General features: G+C 33.5%; 1 protein-coding gene across 8 annotated transcripts in view; it reads right to left on the bottom strand.

Moving 5' to 3' along the window:
• EPHA5 (EPH receptor A5) overlaps nucleotides 1-18,833 on the bottom strand; it is a 364,565-nt gene that overhangs the window by 33,151 nt on the left and 312,581 nt on the right. For all 8 annotated transcript variants that reach the window (XM_055297460.2, XM_055297462.2, XM_055297461.2 and 5 more), the window contains 4 exons: nucleotides 14,820-14,887; nucleotides 13,088-13,213; nucleotides 12,225-12,410; nucleotides 190-251 (listed from right to left, as the gene is read on the bottom strand). In XM_055297460.2, coding sequence (XP_055153435.1) covers nucleotides 190-251; nucleotides 12,225-12,410; nucleotides 13,088-13,213; nucleotides 14,820-14,887 — 442 coding nt within the window. The remainder of the gene's footprint in view (nucleotides 1-189; nucleotides 252-12,224; nucleotides 12,411-13,087; nucleotides 13,214-14,819; nucleotides 14,888-18,833) is intronic.

The following is an 18,833-nucleotide window of genomic DNA, read 5'->3' as shown; positions in this document are numbered from 1 at the left end:
GGCATATAATTTGGATATGTGTGAGTTTTCTGAAACAAACCTATGTTCATTTTGGAGTGTAATTATTGTGGCTCCATACATTTCTATTCTATTAAAAACTTAAGCTTTAAAGTGGCCCAAATTCAACTTCAACATCACAGCCAATATATAAATAACACCTTGAATAACTAAATTATTCCCAAATCCTACCTTTAAAAATGTATCTAAAGAGCCATTCTCCATATACTCTGTCACTATCATCACTGGTTTACCTGAAAAGAAAACAGAATGATATAACCTGCTGCTCTTCGATTTTGCATTCTTATCCGGCAAAAGCTTACCCAGAAGTTTTTATTAGTGTCCAAATTGTGTGTGTGTATATATATATATATATATATATATATATATATAAAAGATATTTAAATAAAAATATAAAAAATAAAATTTATTAAATAAAATAAATTTATTAAATAAATAAAAATATTTAAATATTTAAAAATATTTTAAACATATTTAATATTTTAAAAACATTTTAAAAAATATTTAAAAACTATTTAAATACTTAAATATTTAAAAATGTCCTCTTTAAGAAAGAAGCTAATTCCTGATATGATGATATCTTAGTGTTATGAGTGAGTCAGTGAGAAAAATGTATCACAAGCTTAATAACAGATTGATATTTAAGATACACACACACACACACACACACACACACACACACCCTTGCCAATATCATCACTAATTTATGTAGGAAATGTGTTTAAGAATAATTCTATGAGCTTTAGGATAAATTTTATTTTAATAGAAGTAATGATATAAGGTATCCAATACTATTCAGCGAAACACTTGGAACATATTCATCTTTCTAGTTCTCACAATTCTAAATAAAAACTCCATCCTATCTAACTGCCCTGTTTGTGATCCTTTGAATGTATATTGCATTTTCCTACCTTTACCTCTATGTTTTTGTAACTCCTTTCCTTATGGCTACCTGCACCTCTATGTTTTTGGGCCTCCTTTCCTTATGGCTACCTGCCCTTCCTCTCTCTGCTACACACTTAAAATCTCGATTAACCCCACTTTTCTTTTCATTTTTTAAAGCCCTGTTCTAATTGTTATGTGAAAGATTTCCTTAGCAATCATTAATTATGATGAAAAGGGTTCTCCTCCTTTCATATCTGACATTGACATGTAGCCTAGAGGTTAGCTGGACAGACTCTAGAGCCATACTTCTTGGATTTTCATCCCAGAGCAATCACTCATTATTATGGATCCTGGGCAAGTCAATTCTTATCTCTGTGCCTCAGTTTTCTCATATGTAAAATGAGGATAGCAATGGCGCCTACCTCATAGGGTTGTTGTGAGTACCCACTAAGTCACATGGTTATCCAAGGCACTTAAAATATTTCCTATTACTCAGAATTTGCTATGCAAGGCTTTCACATTTTAAAAATACATTTGATCAACTTTATGTGTTAGCTTCCTTGCTAGATGTAAGCTGACCAAGAGAATAGATCATCTCATTCCATATAAAATTGTGACATTTCATACCTAGTATGTCTGTAATACAAGAAGAAAATTGCAAGATAAAAAATTATTGCTATATGAGAAAATATCTAGAAAACAGTTGCTAGTTTTATCATTCCACATTTTCACTATATTTTAAGACACACCCCTTTGCTCTTTAATAGAAACACACGACATAGAACTTGTTTTAATTTAAAGTATTTTGAGTTAAGAAAAAGGAGACCTATGACAATAAAATTACCATATATGTCTATTAATTAACTTTTTAATTTATGAAGAGAAACAAATACTATACAATTGTGAAATGCATTATAATTAATTTAATGGCATTCTTCAGAAGAGGTCTGTATTTCACTGGATAATTGATTGACTCAGGTCATAGAATGACAGGTTGCATATTTACACATATCATATTATCCAGAAGTACAACTATAGATACAGAACATATGATTATTACATATGAAAAAGAAATAACTGGGAAGAAAAAAGAATTTTTTATTCCCAGATCACTTAAAACTCACTGTTTATAATAATAATATAGGACAAGTGAGTCTAATTCTCACTTAATTATCTTCTTATAAAATACTCGAGACAATATTTCTTTAAATGGAATGTGATAAGTGTATTGCAAAGGCAGCCACATTTCCTCATCCTCTAAAGTTTGTAAAAGTTGTAAAAATGTTTGTCTAAAATACTTTATTTGACACAGGTTTGTAGATGCCTATGTTAGGTGAGAGATCACATATGCAGAGAATGTGCATTTTGGATGTAATTTAATCTGCACCTTGAAGAGTGAAGGGGTCACGGGTGTAATAAAAGGTGGCCAGAGTTCCAGGAAGAGAGGTGGCACATGTCTATGCATATTGTCAAGAAAGGGCCCATCAAGTTCAAATACGGTCAGAGCTCTGAATTTTTTCTCTTCTTAAATCATAAAGTTACAGGAGATGGGGTGACAAATACTGACCTTACAACTAGATAGAAGTGAAATTTCTTAGTGGAAAAATAATTATTTAGGTTGTATTTGTAAATGGCTCAAGAACAGATCAGGAAAAAATTGATAATGAAATTTTTATCATTAGTATAATTTTAATCTACATTCATGAATAAAAAATGCTTGCAACTTAAACTTTATTTTAACTATATTGTCAGACTCTTTTTAAAGGACCTCAGGCAAACTCTAAAATAGACACAATTCTGCTTTGGGCTCTTTTCGTCCCATTCTCACATCTCAGAGCCCATTTCAGCCTTTTATATTCATCTGAAGTCCTTTTCTTTCAAGAATACAAAACTAATATACCTCTCCCAGGAGTGATAGTCCCACTGTTTGGGCACGGGTATGTATATGTCAGAATTCATATCAGCGATAATGCTGAGGTATCCTGGATCACCCTATGATATTAGGCATTATCCCATCATTTGCCCAGTTTCAGGAATTTGAAAGTACTCAGCGAAGAAACTGTTACTCATATAAAGGGGACACATGGGCAACTCTGGCACTGGATTTTACCCACAATATAGAAAGATTTCAATCAATTTACAAGGAATAGAGCCAAAAGGGTATGTACCTGACGAAGATCAGCCCTAATCTAACTAAAAGGAGGCCTAGATTTTCTGGAATCACTGATTCCAGAAATCCTCCCTGTGTGGCTCTTTTACTTGGATTCTGCCTGATCTCTCCCCTCATTCACAGAACTCTATTGAGAGGGTTGTCACATTATAATAAATTGAAAGAACTGAATTCCAGCAGACATCTAGAGCATATAGTCTCAGCTGTTCCTGCTTGGCACCTCTCAGCTCATATCACATGAACAGATGCTGTGCTGCACTAATCTATGTTATCATTATCTACTTTACCCCATGTCCTGTATGTTTTCAGGGCTTTTCCTGCATTTCTACTTATAGCACTTCCAGTGTCTTTCTTCTTTCTTTCGTAGAATTTCTTCTTTCTGCCTATCTTTTTATATTTTAGGCTCTCTTTTTAGAGTTATGGGTCAGTGGTAAATATGACCACTGCTCACCCAAGGGCTAGTGAGTAGGATTTGGATGGAATTCTCATATAAAATCATCTCTTTCTTTGAAAATCTGTATCTTAAATTCAACCCAAATTCATTGAGCTTAGAAGACAGAATTTATACCCTAAAGAGAATGCACTGATCAGACTACTTATTAACACTGAATAGTATACATTTGGGGAAAAAAAAGGGAGATGGGCACCTGGTATTCATCCTGTAAGATTTTTCAGCTAGTGTCACCTAATTTTAAAAGCCAGATTAATTATTTATGACAGTGTAGGTTGTGATGTGAAAAACAAAAACATTATTTGAGAAAGATGATAAGGACCTAAAACACCTCTCATATTTCACATGATGGGGGAAAAGCAATTAAAATGAATGTTTGCAAACAAGTATGATCTTCTTTTGTTGACAAGAATAAGACACTTCAGGACCCATTCGATTATTTTTCATGCTTGAGTCATTTTAATGCTAATTACATTTAGTTTGGCTTATGTTTTGTCTCAGTTCCTGCTAGCCTGCAAAAATGACATAGCAATAATTAACATGGCTTACTCTAACCCTTGTAAATTCAATAAAACTGTATAAATCATTTTCCATTATCCAGCTTGACATACAGACAAAGAGTAGATCTGCCAATAATTTTGAAAGCATGTTATCAAAAATCCATATAAAAAGAACTCATAAAGCATGTCAAAACATGATTTTAATCACAGGGGAGAGTTTTTATATTACTTTATATTATTTACTGAAGGCCCAGCCCAGGGACAGTACATGAAGTAACAGAAATACATTATTTGAGAAATTTACCTTTATTATTGATAACCATAAAAGAGCTCAAATTTATTGGGCATCTACTCTTTATAAGGCAGTTATGAATTTATATTAAAATTCTATAACTGTGATATTATAATAGACTTTTTCAGAGAAGGCAAGTAAGGCTCAGAAAGGTTCAATATATTACTTGGGTTGTCTAGAGCAAGTTATATAAGGAGTAAAGTTGAGAATCAAATTTATATCTACCTGAATATTAAGGCTGTTTTCCTTTCTCCCATACTGGGATGCCTACAAATTGAAAATATTTACTTTGATTTCATTTTAAAAACTCACAAATATTCATTTTTTGTGTGTTAATACAAACTTGGGAATCACAAATATGTCGTAATTAATTCTTCAACCATTGATGGCAGATCTAGTTCAGGAATTCACCTTTTCTCAATAAATACTCTATTTTTATATGTGCTCATTACCCACATATGATCCAAGCAGTGTATTGTGAACAATCTTGGATTACATTCATAAGAGGTACTTAAAGTAGTGAAACCCACAGAAGCAGAAAGTAGAAAGGTAGTTTCCAGGAGCTGTGGGAACAGGGAAGTGGAGGGTTGCTGTTCAATGTGTACAAAGTTACAGTATGCGAGATGAAAAAATACTAAAGATCTGCTGTACAACAGTGTGTGTAGGGGTATTACTGTATTGTGCACTTGAAAAAAAAAATAAAGGTGTATAGCTCAAGGTGTGTGTGTATGTTTTTCCTACAATTACAAAAAATGAGTTTTTTTTTTACTTATTATGTGACTTTTTGGTGCTAATGTCCATCACAAATCTCCAAAAGAGAAGAGAATATGCCCTTCCTGGTAATACAATCCTTTGCCATAAGACATTTCAAAGTTAGGTGAAACAAATTTGGGGAATGTTGATCTAGTCCTTGTTTCTCAGAGTATGATATCTGACAAGCAGCATAGACACGGCCTGGGGAGTTATTAGAAACGTAAAATACCATTCCCCAATCAGATCTATTGAAACAGATTCTGCAATTTAGCAATATCCCCAGAGGCACATTAAATTTTGTGAAACACTAAACTAGGCCACATCACAAGAGTTGCTGCTAAATATAGGCTTATTATTTTATTTGCATTCATATCATCTGCCTTTCCGAAACCATTAGCTCATCAATAAACACATGATACCACTTAGGGCTATCAGTGAACATTTCATTTAGAAGCCTCGTAATTCACTGGAAAATTATTGTCACTGGATTTCTCTTAGAAATATATTTTAAGACATGTAAATGACTAAAAGTAAGCCTCTGCTTATAGATCTATAGTATGATTTCATGATGCCATCTTACTTGCATTGTTTTCTGTTTAGTATCCTTATGTTTGCAGCTGTTTCAAATGTCTTTTATTCTTACCCCAAAAGAAACTTAGGATAACACAAATATGGTGAATCAATTATTAATGGATAACGGTCAACCAGAAAATAGGATCTTGTACTTGTAGTAGGAATAGGTAATGCTTATTAAAAGGGGAAAAAATGAAACAACAAAAATAGAAACAAACTGTAAGACAGAACTTAGAAATGTACTCAGATATTTTAATTGTATTATGGTTCTTATTTGCTGGTTAACATGTTGGGACAAGTCTTTTGTAAAATTATATAATTTCAGATTGGGCAAATAAGATAAAATCAAAAGCTTGTATACCTCACCTGAGACAGGGGCATGGAAATGCAAAATGTCTCTATGGGTAGAAATTCCCAGCTTTCTGAAATATCCTCTTTATTTCAGATTGTTTACATTGATATAAACCTTTTCAATAGATGTTCGTTTCTCAAATTAAAAACAAACTAGAATTGTTCTTACATTACTGAAAGTGGTTAATACAGTAATTATGAAGTCAGAAATTATAGACTTTTCAGAAGAGATGGAGAATCTAAAAATGATCAGATCTGACAACTTGGTTGTATTAATAATGAAAATAACTTTAAAACACAGTTTCATTTACTAACAGTCAATCTGCAAGTCAGCAAATCTCTTTCTATAAACCTATATTTTTTCAGATGATTGAGATTTAGTCTTTCAGAGACAGCACTTGTAAATCTCTCATTTTTAGTATATGTGTATTTATTAAACACCTGTATCTGCCTTAACAGAAAAACAAGAACCAAATTAATGAGCTTGGTTCTGTTTCCACTCCACTTTTAAAGTTGTTCATGTATATCATTGTTTATAACTGGTTCATATAATTTTATTTCTTCTTGTGAAGTGTAAGACATAAAATTAAAGTTTACTCATACTTCAAACATTTTTCTTTTTACTTCTTGGGACTAAAGCTAAATCCAACTTTATGCACAACATCTGTAATTGTATGCTAATAGGTATCTCAAATTTAACATGTCCACAACTGAACTACTGATTACCAAGCTTAGTCTTGTTCCTCACAAACTCTTCCCCATAAATTGCAACTCCTTTTTTTGAGGTACTCAGGACAAATAATTTATAGTTATCATTGACTCCTCACTTTTTCTCATACTTCACATCCAATTCACAAGAAGGTTTACTGTGATTGCCTTCAAAATATCTACAAAATCCAACCACTACCCTCCACCATGCTAGGTCATTATACTGACCTAATCCATAATGATCTGTGAACAGTATCAATTAGCTTCCAGTGCCTCCCTGCTTCAACACTGGGTCCTACCACCTCTTCTTAATCCAGCAGCTTTTCTGGTCCTGTTAATGTATAAATCAAATTCTATCCCATGTTAGCGCTACATCTTCAAAGTTCAGATTAAGAGATGGTCTTTGCAGTCACCAAAGAGTTTTTACATTGTCTATTCTCCTATTATATCATTAATCTAAATTCTTACCAAAGACTCCTCTCAATCATTCCACTGCAGCGACAATGGCCTTCTTGCTGTTTCTTGAACCTTCCAGGCAAGTTCCCTTAGAGCATTGCTAGTCCCTCTTCCTGTAACAGTCTGCCTCCAAACGTCTGTAAGGCCCAAAACTTTAATTTGTTCAAGCCTTATCTAAGTAAAATAGAAAACACCCACTCTCAACAGAAGCAACCCCTAATCTCCTTTCCCAGCTTGATTTTCTCCATTTAACATTATTATCTTATTTGTTCATTTAATTTCTGTCTCCATCACCCAAAGGTAAACCCTATAAAGGCAGAAACTCAGTCAGTTTAATCTCTGCTATAGCCCCACTGATGAGTAAGAATAGGCATATATTAGGTGATCAACTAGTATTTTTTGAATAAATGAATGATTCTTGTCAAGCATGTACAGAATGATGAAATATGAGGTTGGTTATATTCACTGTTTAAGAGTTTGGATTTTGGAGTCAGATAGAGATGTTTTAAAATCTGACATTATTCCCATGCTAGTTTTATGATATTGGATAAGGTATTTAACTTTTTTAATGTTAATTTTTCCTCTCTGTAAAAGGAAAACAAATACTAATATCTATAGCATAGCTTATTGTGCAGATTAAAAGAGATAACATATAAAGAAAACTAAGCTTAGTAAATTCTTAATGCAATGTTAATAATTAATAGTGGTGTATGCAAGATCTGATTTTCAGACTATTTCTTTCCTATTAATTTTAGTATTTTTCTTAAAAGGCCATGGTTTTATATAATTAAGTTTTTAAATTTAAAACATAAACTATATCATTCTAACTAGCTTAAGATCTTTACATAGCCACAATTTATTCATTCACTATTTTAATTTCTTTCTTTTTTTTATTACCTGATGTGTCTGGCCCTTTGCTAGACACAAAGGGGGTGATAAACCTATGCTAGTTTCAACGAGCTCATTGCATAAGAAGTATGATAAAACATGTGCAGATTTAATTATGAAATAACATATAGCATGACAGAGTATACAGAAATGCCCCTGGTGTTTAGATAATTACTTCTGCCTGAGAATTCATTCATTCAACACATATATAAAGTGTTACACCTGTTGGGCTTGGATCTAGGAACACACAAGTGAGCAGAACAAAAACCTTTGCCCTTTGAAGTTCATATTTTGAAACTTGTACTCCAATGTAGAACTGGGAAGTTTTCCTTTACTCAGCTATTCAACATAATTGAAGGCCTACTTTATGCCAGGCAGGCACTCAAGATTGAAGGAGAAATGAAGATAAATGACACTGATCTCACAGAGGTCACATTTGAATTAAACCTGGAGGTCGAGTAGAGAGAAGAGAGGATATTTCAGGCCTGAGTGAAGTATCTCAAGGGGGCAGGGCAAGAATAAGGTAGAGTTTTCCAGAAAGAAAATAGTGAAATGTGGAAATGTGTATCAGGTTAAGTATGAAAGTCTATGCATTTTGGTTGATTTGTTTGCTCGACTGCTGATGAAGCATGACAGGAAAGCAGTGATTTGAGGGCAATGTGTATGGAGTAGACCGAAGTGGAAAGTGACAACATGGGAAGAGTAGTGGAAGACTGTTGGAATAATGTTAGTTAATATATAATAAGACTCTGTATAAAGAAAATGATCTCACTAGACAGACTAAGGAAATGTATTTGAAAGATAATTATAAATTTACACAGTAAGGCAAAACTGTCTAGCAGTTTAGGTAATCAATGTAATTGGATGTTCTATCTCTGCAGATACAGAAATAAAGAGAAAGACAGAGATTCCTCTAATGTTTCTGTAATGTTTTGTTTAAATTTGTTAATTTTACAGAACTAGGCTTATTCATACATGATTCTAAATTAAGAAATAAAATTATGACTAATCCTAAGACTCAATAGATCTTCCTTTAGTCAGTTTGGATAATAATTTTCCACTGATGATAGATGAAATCTTCAGGAACTAAGGATGCTGCAGTGAAAAAATTATAGTTTTTTTTCCTTTTTATCTTTTTCCCAAATCTCATTAAATAGTAAAAGCTGGCACTATGTCTATTACACTAAAGTGCCTTGCATTTCAAATGAGTCAATTAAGCCAAGACCTGTGGGCTTTTTTTTATGTCATTTGTCATGAAAGCTCTTTAGAATATATGTATCTATTTATGATAGTTCCTGTTTCACAATAAATCACAGAAGGAATTTGAATGGGGGCTCAAGCTTCTGGCATGTGATAGTGGAAAGATGAAGGCTCATGATGACACCACCCATAGGAGGGCTACTTCAGACTCCCTACCTCAGCTTCAATAAGAAAAACCACAAGGTTTAGTTGCACTTATGTCTCATTATCTGTGTGCTGCAGGTTGAGAATAATTGCTGAATAAATTAGCATCAGATCAGAGAGCATGAAATTAAGGACACAAATAAAGTGAGTTGCAACATGGTAAATTAAAAACAAGTTGGAGACTTCCTAACTTGAACATCAAGAGCTAAATTTATAAAGGGGAAATATCATTTCAATTCATATATAATAAAAGGTAAAAGCAAATAAATATTGTTAGTATTTACAGTTTGCTTTACATATATGTGTAGCCTCATGGTGAGCAGCATCATCCAGCAGAATATTTGATTAAGAGATTAGAAATTTAAAACTGCCTTTCTAACCACAGTAACATTTTTTTAGATAGAATTCACAGAATCTAGATATGATCACTTGTTAATATTGACACTAGCTTCTAAAAAATGCATATACGGTATATGATAAATTTGTTTGTATTATTACAAGAAGTTGTCTTAAGTTATCTCAGTCAGGACCTGTTCAAATAAACAAGTTTTGTAATAAAGGTCTGTAAAACACAGTATGTTTACATAAATATTTAGGATACGATCTTTGTCTTCAAGGAACATACATTTTTTAGCTAAAGAGCTGAAAAATATAAGCAAAAGAGACAAAATTAAGTAAGATTTAAATAAGACTTTTGAACCAAATGAAGAAACGTTATAGACTTGCAAAAATTATCATGTAGGCACAGTGTTCAAAAGAAGAAATTACTTCAGGGCAAAGTGGAAGGGATTGTTTCACAGAGTTGGTAGACTTTGAATAAGGTTTCAATGAACCTGAAAAAGTAATGAACATGAGGGTGTACATTTCAGAGAAAGAGGCAATGAAGGCAAAATCTGAGGTACTTTAAAAGGGACTAAGCACAAGATGGATATGGAGGGTCTCAGAGCATAGGGAAGAAAGGTGAGTGGAGAAGTAGTAACTATGTACTAAATAAGTACTTACTTTGTGCCTTGCCCATTCTAAACTTCATCTATATTAATTAGTGTCATCTTCACAATAATGCTATAAGGTATTCTCACCCCATAGCATTAATGTGGAAACTAAGGTTCTAAATGTTTATGATGTGCAAAACCACCTAATTGTTTATATTCAAATTAAAATTCAAATTACATCACTAGATGCATAGTCCATGTTCTTGACCATTATGTAACGTGGTCTTCCATGATAATAACGGTAATCTGGCATTGTTCTAAATATTACATCTTAACTCATTATGAAGGGTAGATTGGCTGCCTATGGAGTTTGCATTTACCCTGGGGTCACGGGATGTCATAGTGAGAGTTTATTTTCAGAAAGTTAAATTTGGTAACCATGTGAATAAGGCGATGGAGACAGAAAGTATCCAATATTTGCTTACTATTATACTGATACCATCATTAAGAACTATGTTTTATATTAGCTAATACCATGTCTGCATAGCAAATAATTTTACTGGATCTCTGTTGCTATGATTCTTGCCTCCACGGTATCTATCGCCGTTTGCTATCACAGATGTTCTTTCAAGGTCCTTCCCCTCAGATAGAATATAGCCACATTCAAATTCTGATTTTATTTTATTGCATCTGTGACCATATTTTTATATTATATTGTTATTTCACATATTTCCACACATCCATTAAAGAATATCCTCATTATAAAATATTTTTGTTTTATTCCATTAAAAAATATGCTGTTTCCTCTGCCTGCCTCTCTCTTGAGCCTGCCTCCTGCCTTTCTTTAGCAATTTACACTTTTCTAATAAGACCTCAGGATTGCCTTCTTGCTCCAGAAATGCCCTGTCTGGGTTGCCATCAAGTAAAGAATAATGTGTGGGTATACACTCAACTGGAGGAAGAAACACATCTAAGATTTGAAGAAATCCACATATGTAGTTTATTTTATTCTTTTCCTACTTTCCTCTCTAAGCATGCTTCCTGGAGATGCATATCTCTTTAAGATATGGATTTTGGTAATTTATGTGTATGGTGTAAGGAATAAAGGAAGGAATCAGAACACATAGGAACGGTAAACAAATAATGAATACAAAGAAAATGAAGGCCTCAGTTATGTGCCACAAAAATACATTATTCGTTGACTGAAAATGATTTAAAATCCTTGTAAGGCTCAACATACTAACACATTTACAAAACATTAACACAAATTTAAAAAGATGTAAAATTCTAGATATTTTTGGGAAAGAAAACTAGATTTGCTTTCACAACAACAAAAATTCGTTAAAAGGAAATTTTCCTGTCTTCTGTGGTTGTTGCTTTCCCTAGAACTATTAACATATCTTTAAAAAATGAATAAACAAAATGAACCTGGCTGTAAAGAACTGCTTAAAAGGTGACATTGCTATGGTTATAGCAATCCTGTTGAATGTTAAACTTCAATGCCTCAATCAAAACTTTGAAGTTAATATTTCATTAGGATAAAAAGTAAAAGAGCCAATAGTTAAAAAAAATTGATATATTTACTGCTTCTTTTATCTGGATACAGTTTTGTCTGACATTGAATTCACAGCAAATGGGTTAAAATATATATTTTAAAAGATAGATGAAAATTCAAGTTCATTGAAGATTAGCTTTAACAAAAATCTACTAAAATACAGGATAAACATTAATATTAGAGAAATTAATATATTACAATCTTGGTTTCTCTTTACCCTAAATTAATAATAATCTAGACAGATATTGAGGATATGCACACACATGTATAATTTGCCATCATACTTACTTTTGGTCACCACACCTTCTAAATGGATGATGTTAGGATGATCAAACTGTCCCATGATACTTGCTTCACCTAGGAAATCTCTGCGTTGCTTTTCAGTATAGCCTACTTTAAGGGTTTTGATAGCCACAGGTAATTCTCTTTTTCCTGGTAGTTTCAAACGTCCACTACAAACTTCACCAAATTCACCTTGTGATAAAGATGAAAAAATTGCAAAAACTCATTTGAAATTCTTAGTCTATTAATACTTGAATGCCCTCTTAGACTACTAAGACTTCGACGAAAAAACAAACGAACAAACAAAAAACAGTCAGAAAAGGGTAGTCTACACTAAATTATTGATAGGAATGAAAATAAATAGTACATTGGAACAAACCATAACAGATGATCATAAAACACTTTAGGGGCTATTAGCTTCCTCCATCTCACCTACAAAAACCTTTAAAAAAAGAATGAAATTAAAAGCAACTAACTAAAAATCACTTTTTCTTCTTTTTCTGTCTACTGTAGTAGTAATAAGAGAAAAGTTAACCAGGTTATAGCTAGAAAAAAAGGAAACAATTTTAAGGCAGATATGAACTGAACTACATAAATACTTTTGGGTATTACAAATTCACTATATATATATATATAGTGAAACATCTATTTAAAATATATTTTTTGCTGTTTTTTAATTTTATAAACCAGATATTTGCTGGTTTAAGCTTGAGTTACACAGAAGGTTGTATTAAACTGTGATCAGTTACATATCACTTTGAATGCAAGCCAATTACAGAAGATTAAAAACATTCTCTGTTACATCAGGACATTGATATATTACATTCTAGAATGCAAACAAAAAGTGAAAGTCAAACATAGTGTCGTACCTGCTCCAATAACTCTCTCAATGGTGATACATGATGCTTCTATCTCCTTGGCAAATTCGTGGACAGCCTGATTGGGATCCTCATAGGTATGTGGATCAATATAAGTTCTTACTCCTGGCAGTTTAACTGTAAATATAAATTGACATTAAAATAGAAGTAGTTGTGATGGATGAGCAAAATTATGAACTTTATTAACATGCAAGTATGGCTTAAATCTCTAATTCCCAGAAGTGTTCAAACTGCAAGGACCAGCCCTCTCCTGAGTTACAGTTGTTTGTACAACTATATCAGTTTTATAATTTTAGAAATCTGTTTGCAGGCACAAGAAATGCATATGTGATGACATATCTGAGAAAATGCACCTCTCAATGATAATACTTAGAAAGTCTCTGAGGCAAATTAAGACAATGTTTTTTTTTTTTTTTTTTTTTTTTTTTTTTTTTTTTTTGAGACGGAGTCTTGCTCTGTCGCCCAGGCTGGAGTGCAGTGGCGCAATCTCGGCTCACTGCAAGCTCCGCCTCCCGGGTTCACGCCATTCTCCTGCCTCAGCCTCTCCGAGTAGCTGGGACTACAGGCGCCCGCCACCACGCCCGGCTAATTTTTTGTATTTTTAGTAGAGACGGGGTTTCACTGTGGTCTCGATCTCCTGACCTCGTGATCCGCCCGCCTCGGCCTCCCAAAGTGCTGGGATTACAAGCGTGAGCCACCGCGCCCGGCCTAAGACAATGTTATTCACTGAACTGGACAATGCAATACTAGTGCTTAATTTGCTGGTTTATTATTCTATATTTCATTTGGATGATATTCGATATAATCACGTTATCAATTTTAGTTTTATACAAAATGATTTAAAGTAACTTTTCTGGTGGTATGGTGCAAAAAGGCTGATATATAAGTCAAAAGAAAGTATTCTGCTTCTCACTGTACTTCTGTCACTGCATGACATTAGACAAGACTTATGCTGTATGAGTTTCAGTTTTATCACCTTTAACGGCTACTAACATCGCCTCATCAAGTTTTTCGGGAATAAATAATATTAAACAAGATAGGATTAGGAAATGAACTCAATGCTTTGCAGCATGAGTTATGGCTTTAATGATTTAGACATTTAAGATGGGAGAATGAAAAAAAACAAATATATTTGTCACTCACTTGGCAAATCAATTCACATTGCACCATTTAAGGAAAAATAATAAAATATCAAAATTCAACTCATTTAGGCTAGTTGTTAAAACTCTTTATTAAAACGTGATTTTCTGCCTTATTTTTTAAAGCATGGTCTTTTTAAGTCGTTTGAACCAAGATTGCTGCCGCAGGACCTGTTGCAGTAAATTCCCACTAAAAGCTGGAAGAAAAAAACCCTGAGAAATTTTATTTAACCTGTGATGCTACTTAATGATAGATTTCTACTCATTGTGTTGCTAGGAATTAGAATATGCCAGGAAATTTTATTTGAAATATAATAGCTCTTTATATTAAGCAAAAAGTTTTTATTTTGATTAGAACGAAAGTATTATTTAAATAATTGAACAAAGCATTCAGCTATTGCCTAAAGCCTTCCAGAAATACCCAAGCCCATATTCTTTACAGGAATGTAACAAATAGAACACTTATTTTTTTAAAAAACAATATTTTGGTCAGTTATTATAAATCTTCTAGCCTGAAAAGAAACTTCAATAACAATAAAGTGTCCCCTATTTTATTCTGTTTTTATTTTTTACAATTTGCTTACTGTGCCCATTATGAAAATGCATCTTTTCCTCTTCTGGATCTTGTTTTGCTTTGCTGTAGCCACACCGCCTGGAACAAAGTAAGCTAGAATTAGCCACATCTGAAAGTGGTGAATCAGTCACATCAAGCCCAGAAGCATGAAGCACAATTGAAATTATTGCAACCCTAAACTGATTTTCATACTAGTAGTTTGGAATGATGCCAATACTAGTAGTTTGGATGAGACCCATGTCCCTAGCCAGTGTTCCTCACTCAGCAAATAATCTTGCCTAGATTTCACTGAGAAGCCTGAAGCCATCCAAACCTGTTTTTAAACTTCCCTTCACCAAATACTGTATACCAGACATCGTTGTTCTCTTTTCTTCTTTTACTTTATTTTATTTTTATTTTTTGGCAGTTCAAAGGCCACTGCCTCTTTCCGAATGAACTGCCCAAAAATGTGACTCTCATCTGATAGTTTCTTGCCTTCATCATCCTGCACAATAGATTTTTGAGTTTTGTTTTTCTCTCTACTGTTTTGGAATCCTCAGTTGCTCCCCTGGCTGTTTCCCACTCACACCCACCCAGAAAACTATGAGATTCACCACAACTCGCAAAGCCTCTCAGCTTCACTTTTCAAGCCTTTGTCTCTCTTCGTTTTCTCGATTATCCACAAATTTGCAAGTCCTTTGCAAATTTCTCTTATTACGAGGAAAAAAAACCTGTCCTCCTAAGATTACACAAATGACATCTTAACCTCTAAATACAATCTTAGTTTTTCATTGTTCTTGATGGATTGAAATCCCTAACTACTTTTCTGATGCTTTTTGCTCTTCTCTACATTGATGCGTGGACATTTTCATAGGTCCTCCACGTGAACCTCTCTGGTTTTCTCCTCTCAATCCATCTATTTCTATCGGTTTAATTAATACCTCTATCTCACTGGTTTAATTTCTTTTGAGAGTTATGTCCTTATTCCTGGTAGATTTATTTTATAGGGGTATTCCACCAACATTCAAATTCAATGGACCTGAAAATGAAATCAGTGTATTTTTCTTTACTTCTTTCAACCATAGTCTGCCTTCTTTTCCTGTTAATAACTCCAGTATGGCCTTCGTCCCTTAAACACAAAGACTTACTCGTGTCCTTCACAACAAATTAGTGCCAAATCCCAGGAACTACGACCCATCTCTTTCTTTTCATTAACTCTAACATTTCCTCAATTAAGTCCTTAACATTTTTCCTCCACATTACTGTAAGTGCCTTCAAAATGATGCTCCTCCACTCTGTAACTCCTTTCGTAAACTACACTAGACATGACTATAGCCAAATTACAGTATATAAGATGCTTTTCTATTGCATTAGCTATCTACTGCAAAATATTTAATGAAATAATAAGATAAAGATTCCTAAATGTAGCCCTAACACACATTTCCTGCATCAACTCCAACTGTATATCTTCACATGTACTAAATTTTCTCCTGAAATCTCCAGGATATTTCTCCACGCTTCCATACGTTTGCACATATTGGTTCCTTCACTGAGGATTTTCTTCCTAACAATTTCCAACTGTCAAAGTTCAGTTCCATTTTTTCCTTCTTCACGTTTTCCCCAATACTTAAACTTAATGTAGTATGTTCCCTTTGGAGCACAGTAGCTTTCTGCATCCCCTCATGTGATTTCCAGTCTACGCTGCAGCATAGTCATTGGAGTACGTTTGTTGGCTTCCTCACTGCTTTTTAGCTTCTTGAATGGCAACAAATTTTATTCATCTATAAATTCTTGCAGTGACCTGGCACCTGACTCAGAGTTGGCACTAAAAATATTCGTCACATTGATGAATGAATAAATGAATGAGAGAATGATGTTTTGATTATGTCTACACAATGACAGGTGTTTGGAGAGGGAATGTGCTGAATGAATAGTGAACTGATGATTAAGCGTACAACATTAAACAACTGGCTAAAATGAAAATATTTAAATTATTTTTAGTGAAACTCTAAAGAAGTGATTTTACTATTCATAAGCTCCCAGCACAAAATTCAGTTTACTAAAAACAAAATTTCCATTGATTTATGCATTAAGAAAAGACAGCCAAATGACAGACTGATAAAATATTTTCATTACAAAATTGGTTGAGAACTACTGTGTGACGTAAATGAAGTGTCTATTACACATGTACTAACAGAGATTATTCTTTGATTACATATTCTAGGATATATTTAAATATATGTATACTTTGATATTAAGGGAATATATTTTGCTGTCATTTTACAATGTGTAACTACATATATATTACAAAAATGGCCAACCCAATCCATCTTTTGTCATTTTTGGAAAAAAATACAGTTATCTGGCCGGGCGTGGTGGCTCACGCTTGTAATCCCAGCACTTTGGGAGGCTGAGGTGGATGGATCCACGAGGTCAGGAGTTTGAGACCAGCCTGGCCAACACAGTGAAACCCAGTATCTACTAAAAATACAAAAATTAGCTAGGTGTGGTGGCAGGCACCTGTAATCCCAGCTGCTTGGGAGGCTGAGGCAGAAGAATCACTTGAACCCAGGAGCCGGAGGTTGCAGTGAGCCACAATCTTGCCACTGCACTCCAGCCTGGGCCACAGAGCTAGACTCCATCTCAACAACAACAACAACAACAACAACAACAAACTACAGTTATCTTCATCATATTAAGAAACTGGCAATGTATTAGTAACGTAACACTAGTAAATTTTCAGTAAACTTGAAGTAATATTCCTAACACATATGTTCTTGGGTGAGGAAAAATACACAACAGGGATCTCACGGCTTCAAATTTTATTCATAACACTTAGATACATTTGTCATTCCAGGGTCTTTAAGGCATCTTAAATCACCTCACCAAAATGAAAAGGAGGGAAGAAACAAATACATTAAACCATAGTGAAATTATATTTTGTCTATTCAAGCTAAGCTTTAAGTTATTTTAATACGTTGCTCATAATTTTGCTAGATATGAAATTATTCTTTTAGCCTTTAATATATGTGCCTCTAGAGAGAACAGTTGTTAATGTTTCTTTTTAATAATATTCTAAATACAATTGTGTAAAATTATCCAGAGATTTATGTTATTTAAATAATACTGACAAAAACAACTTTATTAGACGAATTCTACAGAGACCTGAAAGCTATACATGCTCTTACAATTTACATTAGAAAACAAACATCTATTCATCCACCTTCAACTCTCCCACCGTCAAAAAAACAAATAATATGCTTTCAAAATTGTATCTTCAAATAGGCTTTATCATTAAATAAATCTCATGGATATTTAAATTGCATGAAATTTCCTGGTATGAAAATGAAAATAAAACTTTGGATCTCATAAGAAAATGACTTGGGAATACCTTGGTGAGGAGCAGTTAACATTGCATTACCTAGGGTGAGAGTCAGGAGGGCAACTGAAAGAGTTATTTTTGACTATGGGCATCTCTGGAGCTCCATAACATATACAGCTGCATATCACATTAACATATAGAATTCAGTTCTGGAACCCCCCGAAGCATCATTAAAACAAGCCTCAACAAGAAACAGCAAGTAAAAGCGCAGCTAGCAGAGACTGGTACTCAGGCAGCGTTCAGTCTCACTGAAAAAGCATTTCAGGAAGGCTGTTCATTCAATATCATGTTCTGCACCTGCTCCAGATGCATAATTTTAACCAATCAGAAAAACAGTCAATAAATATGTCATTCTGTATGTAAATTGTTCCTCCCACTTTCTGGAAATGATGTCTTTTTTTCTGAATGGAAAAGAAAGTATTTTTTTAATTTTCTTTCATATCACAATTTTAATGAACTTTGAAATTATTATACTAAAAACATCTGTAGTGTCTGCATTTAGAGGAATCACATCCTCTAATCATTTATACTTATGTCCTTTTAGAAAACAATGTGCTTTTGCTCTTTAGCAATAGAGATGGGCAGGAGAAATTATTCATAGGCATAACTCATATTCATTAATTAATATTTATTTAAAAGTTCTAGAGAGAGATGCTAGATATA

This window comes from Symphalangus syndactylus, chromosome 10 (assembly GCF_028878055.3).
Source record: "Symphalangus syndactylus isolate Jambi chromosome 10, NHGRI_mSymSyn1-v2.1_pri, whole genome shotgun sequence".
NCBI lineage: Eukaryota > Metazoa > Chordata > Mammalia > Primates > Hylobatidae > Symphalangus > Symphalangus syndactylus.
This window is presented reverse-complemented; position numbering and strand designations above follow the sequence as displayed.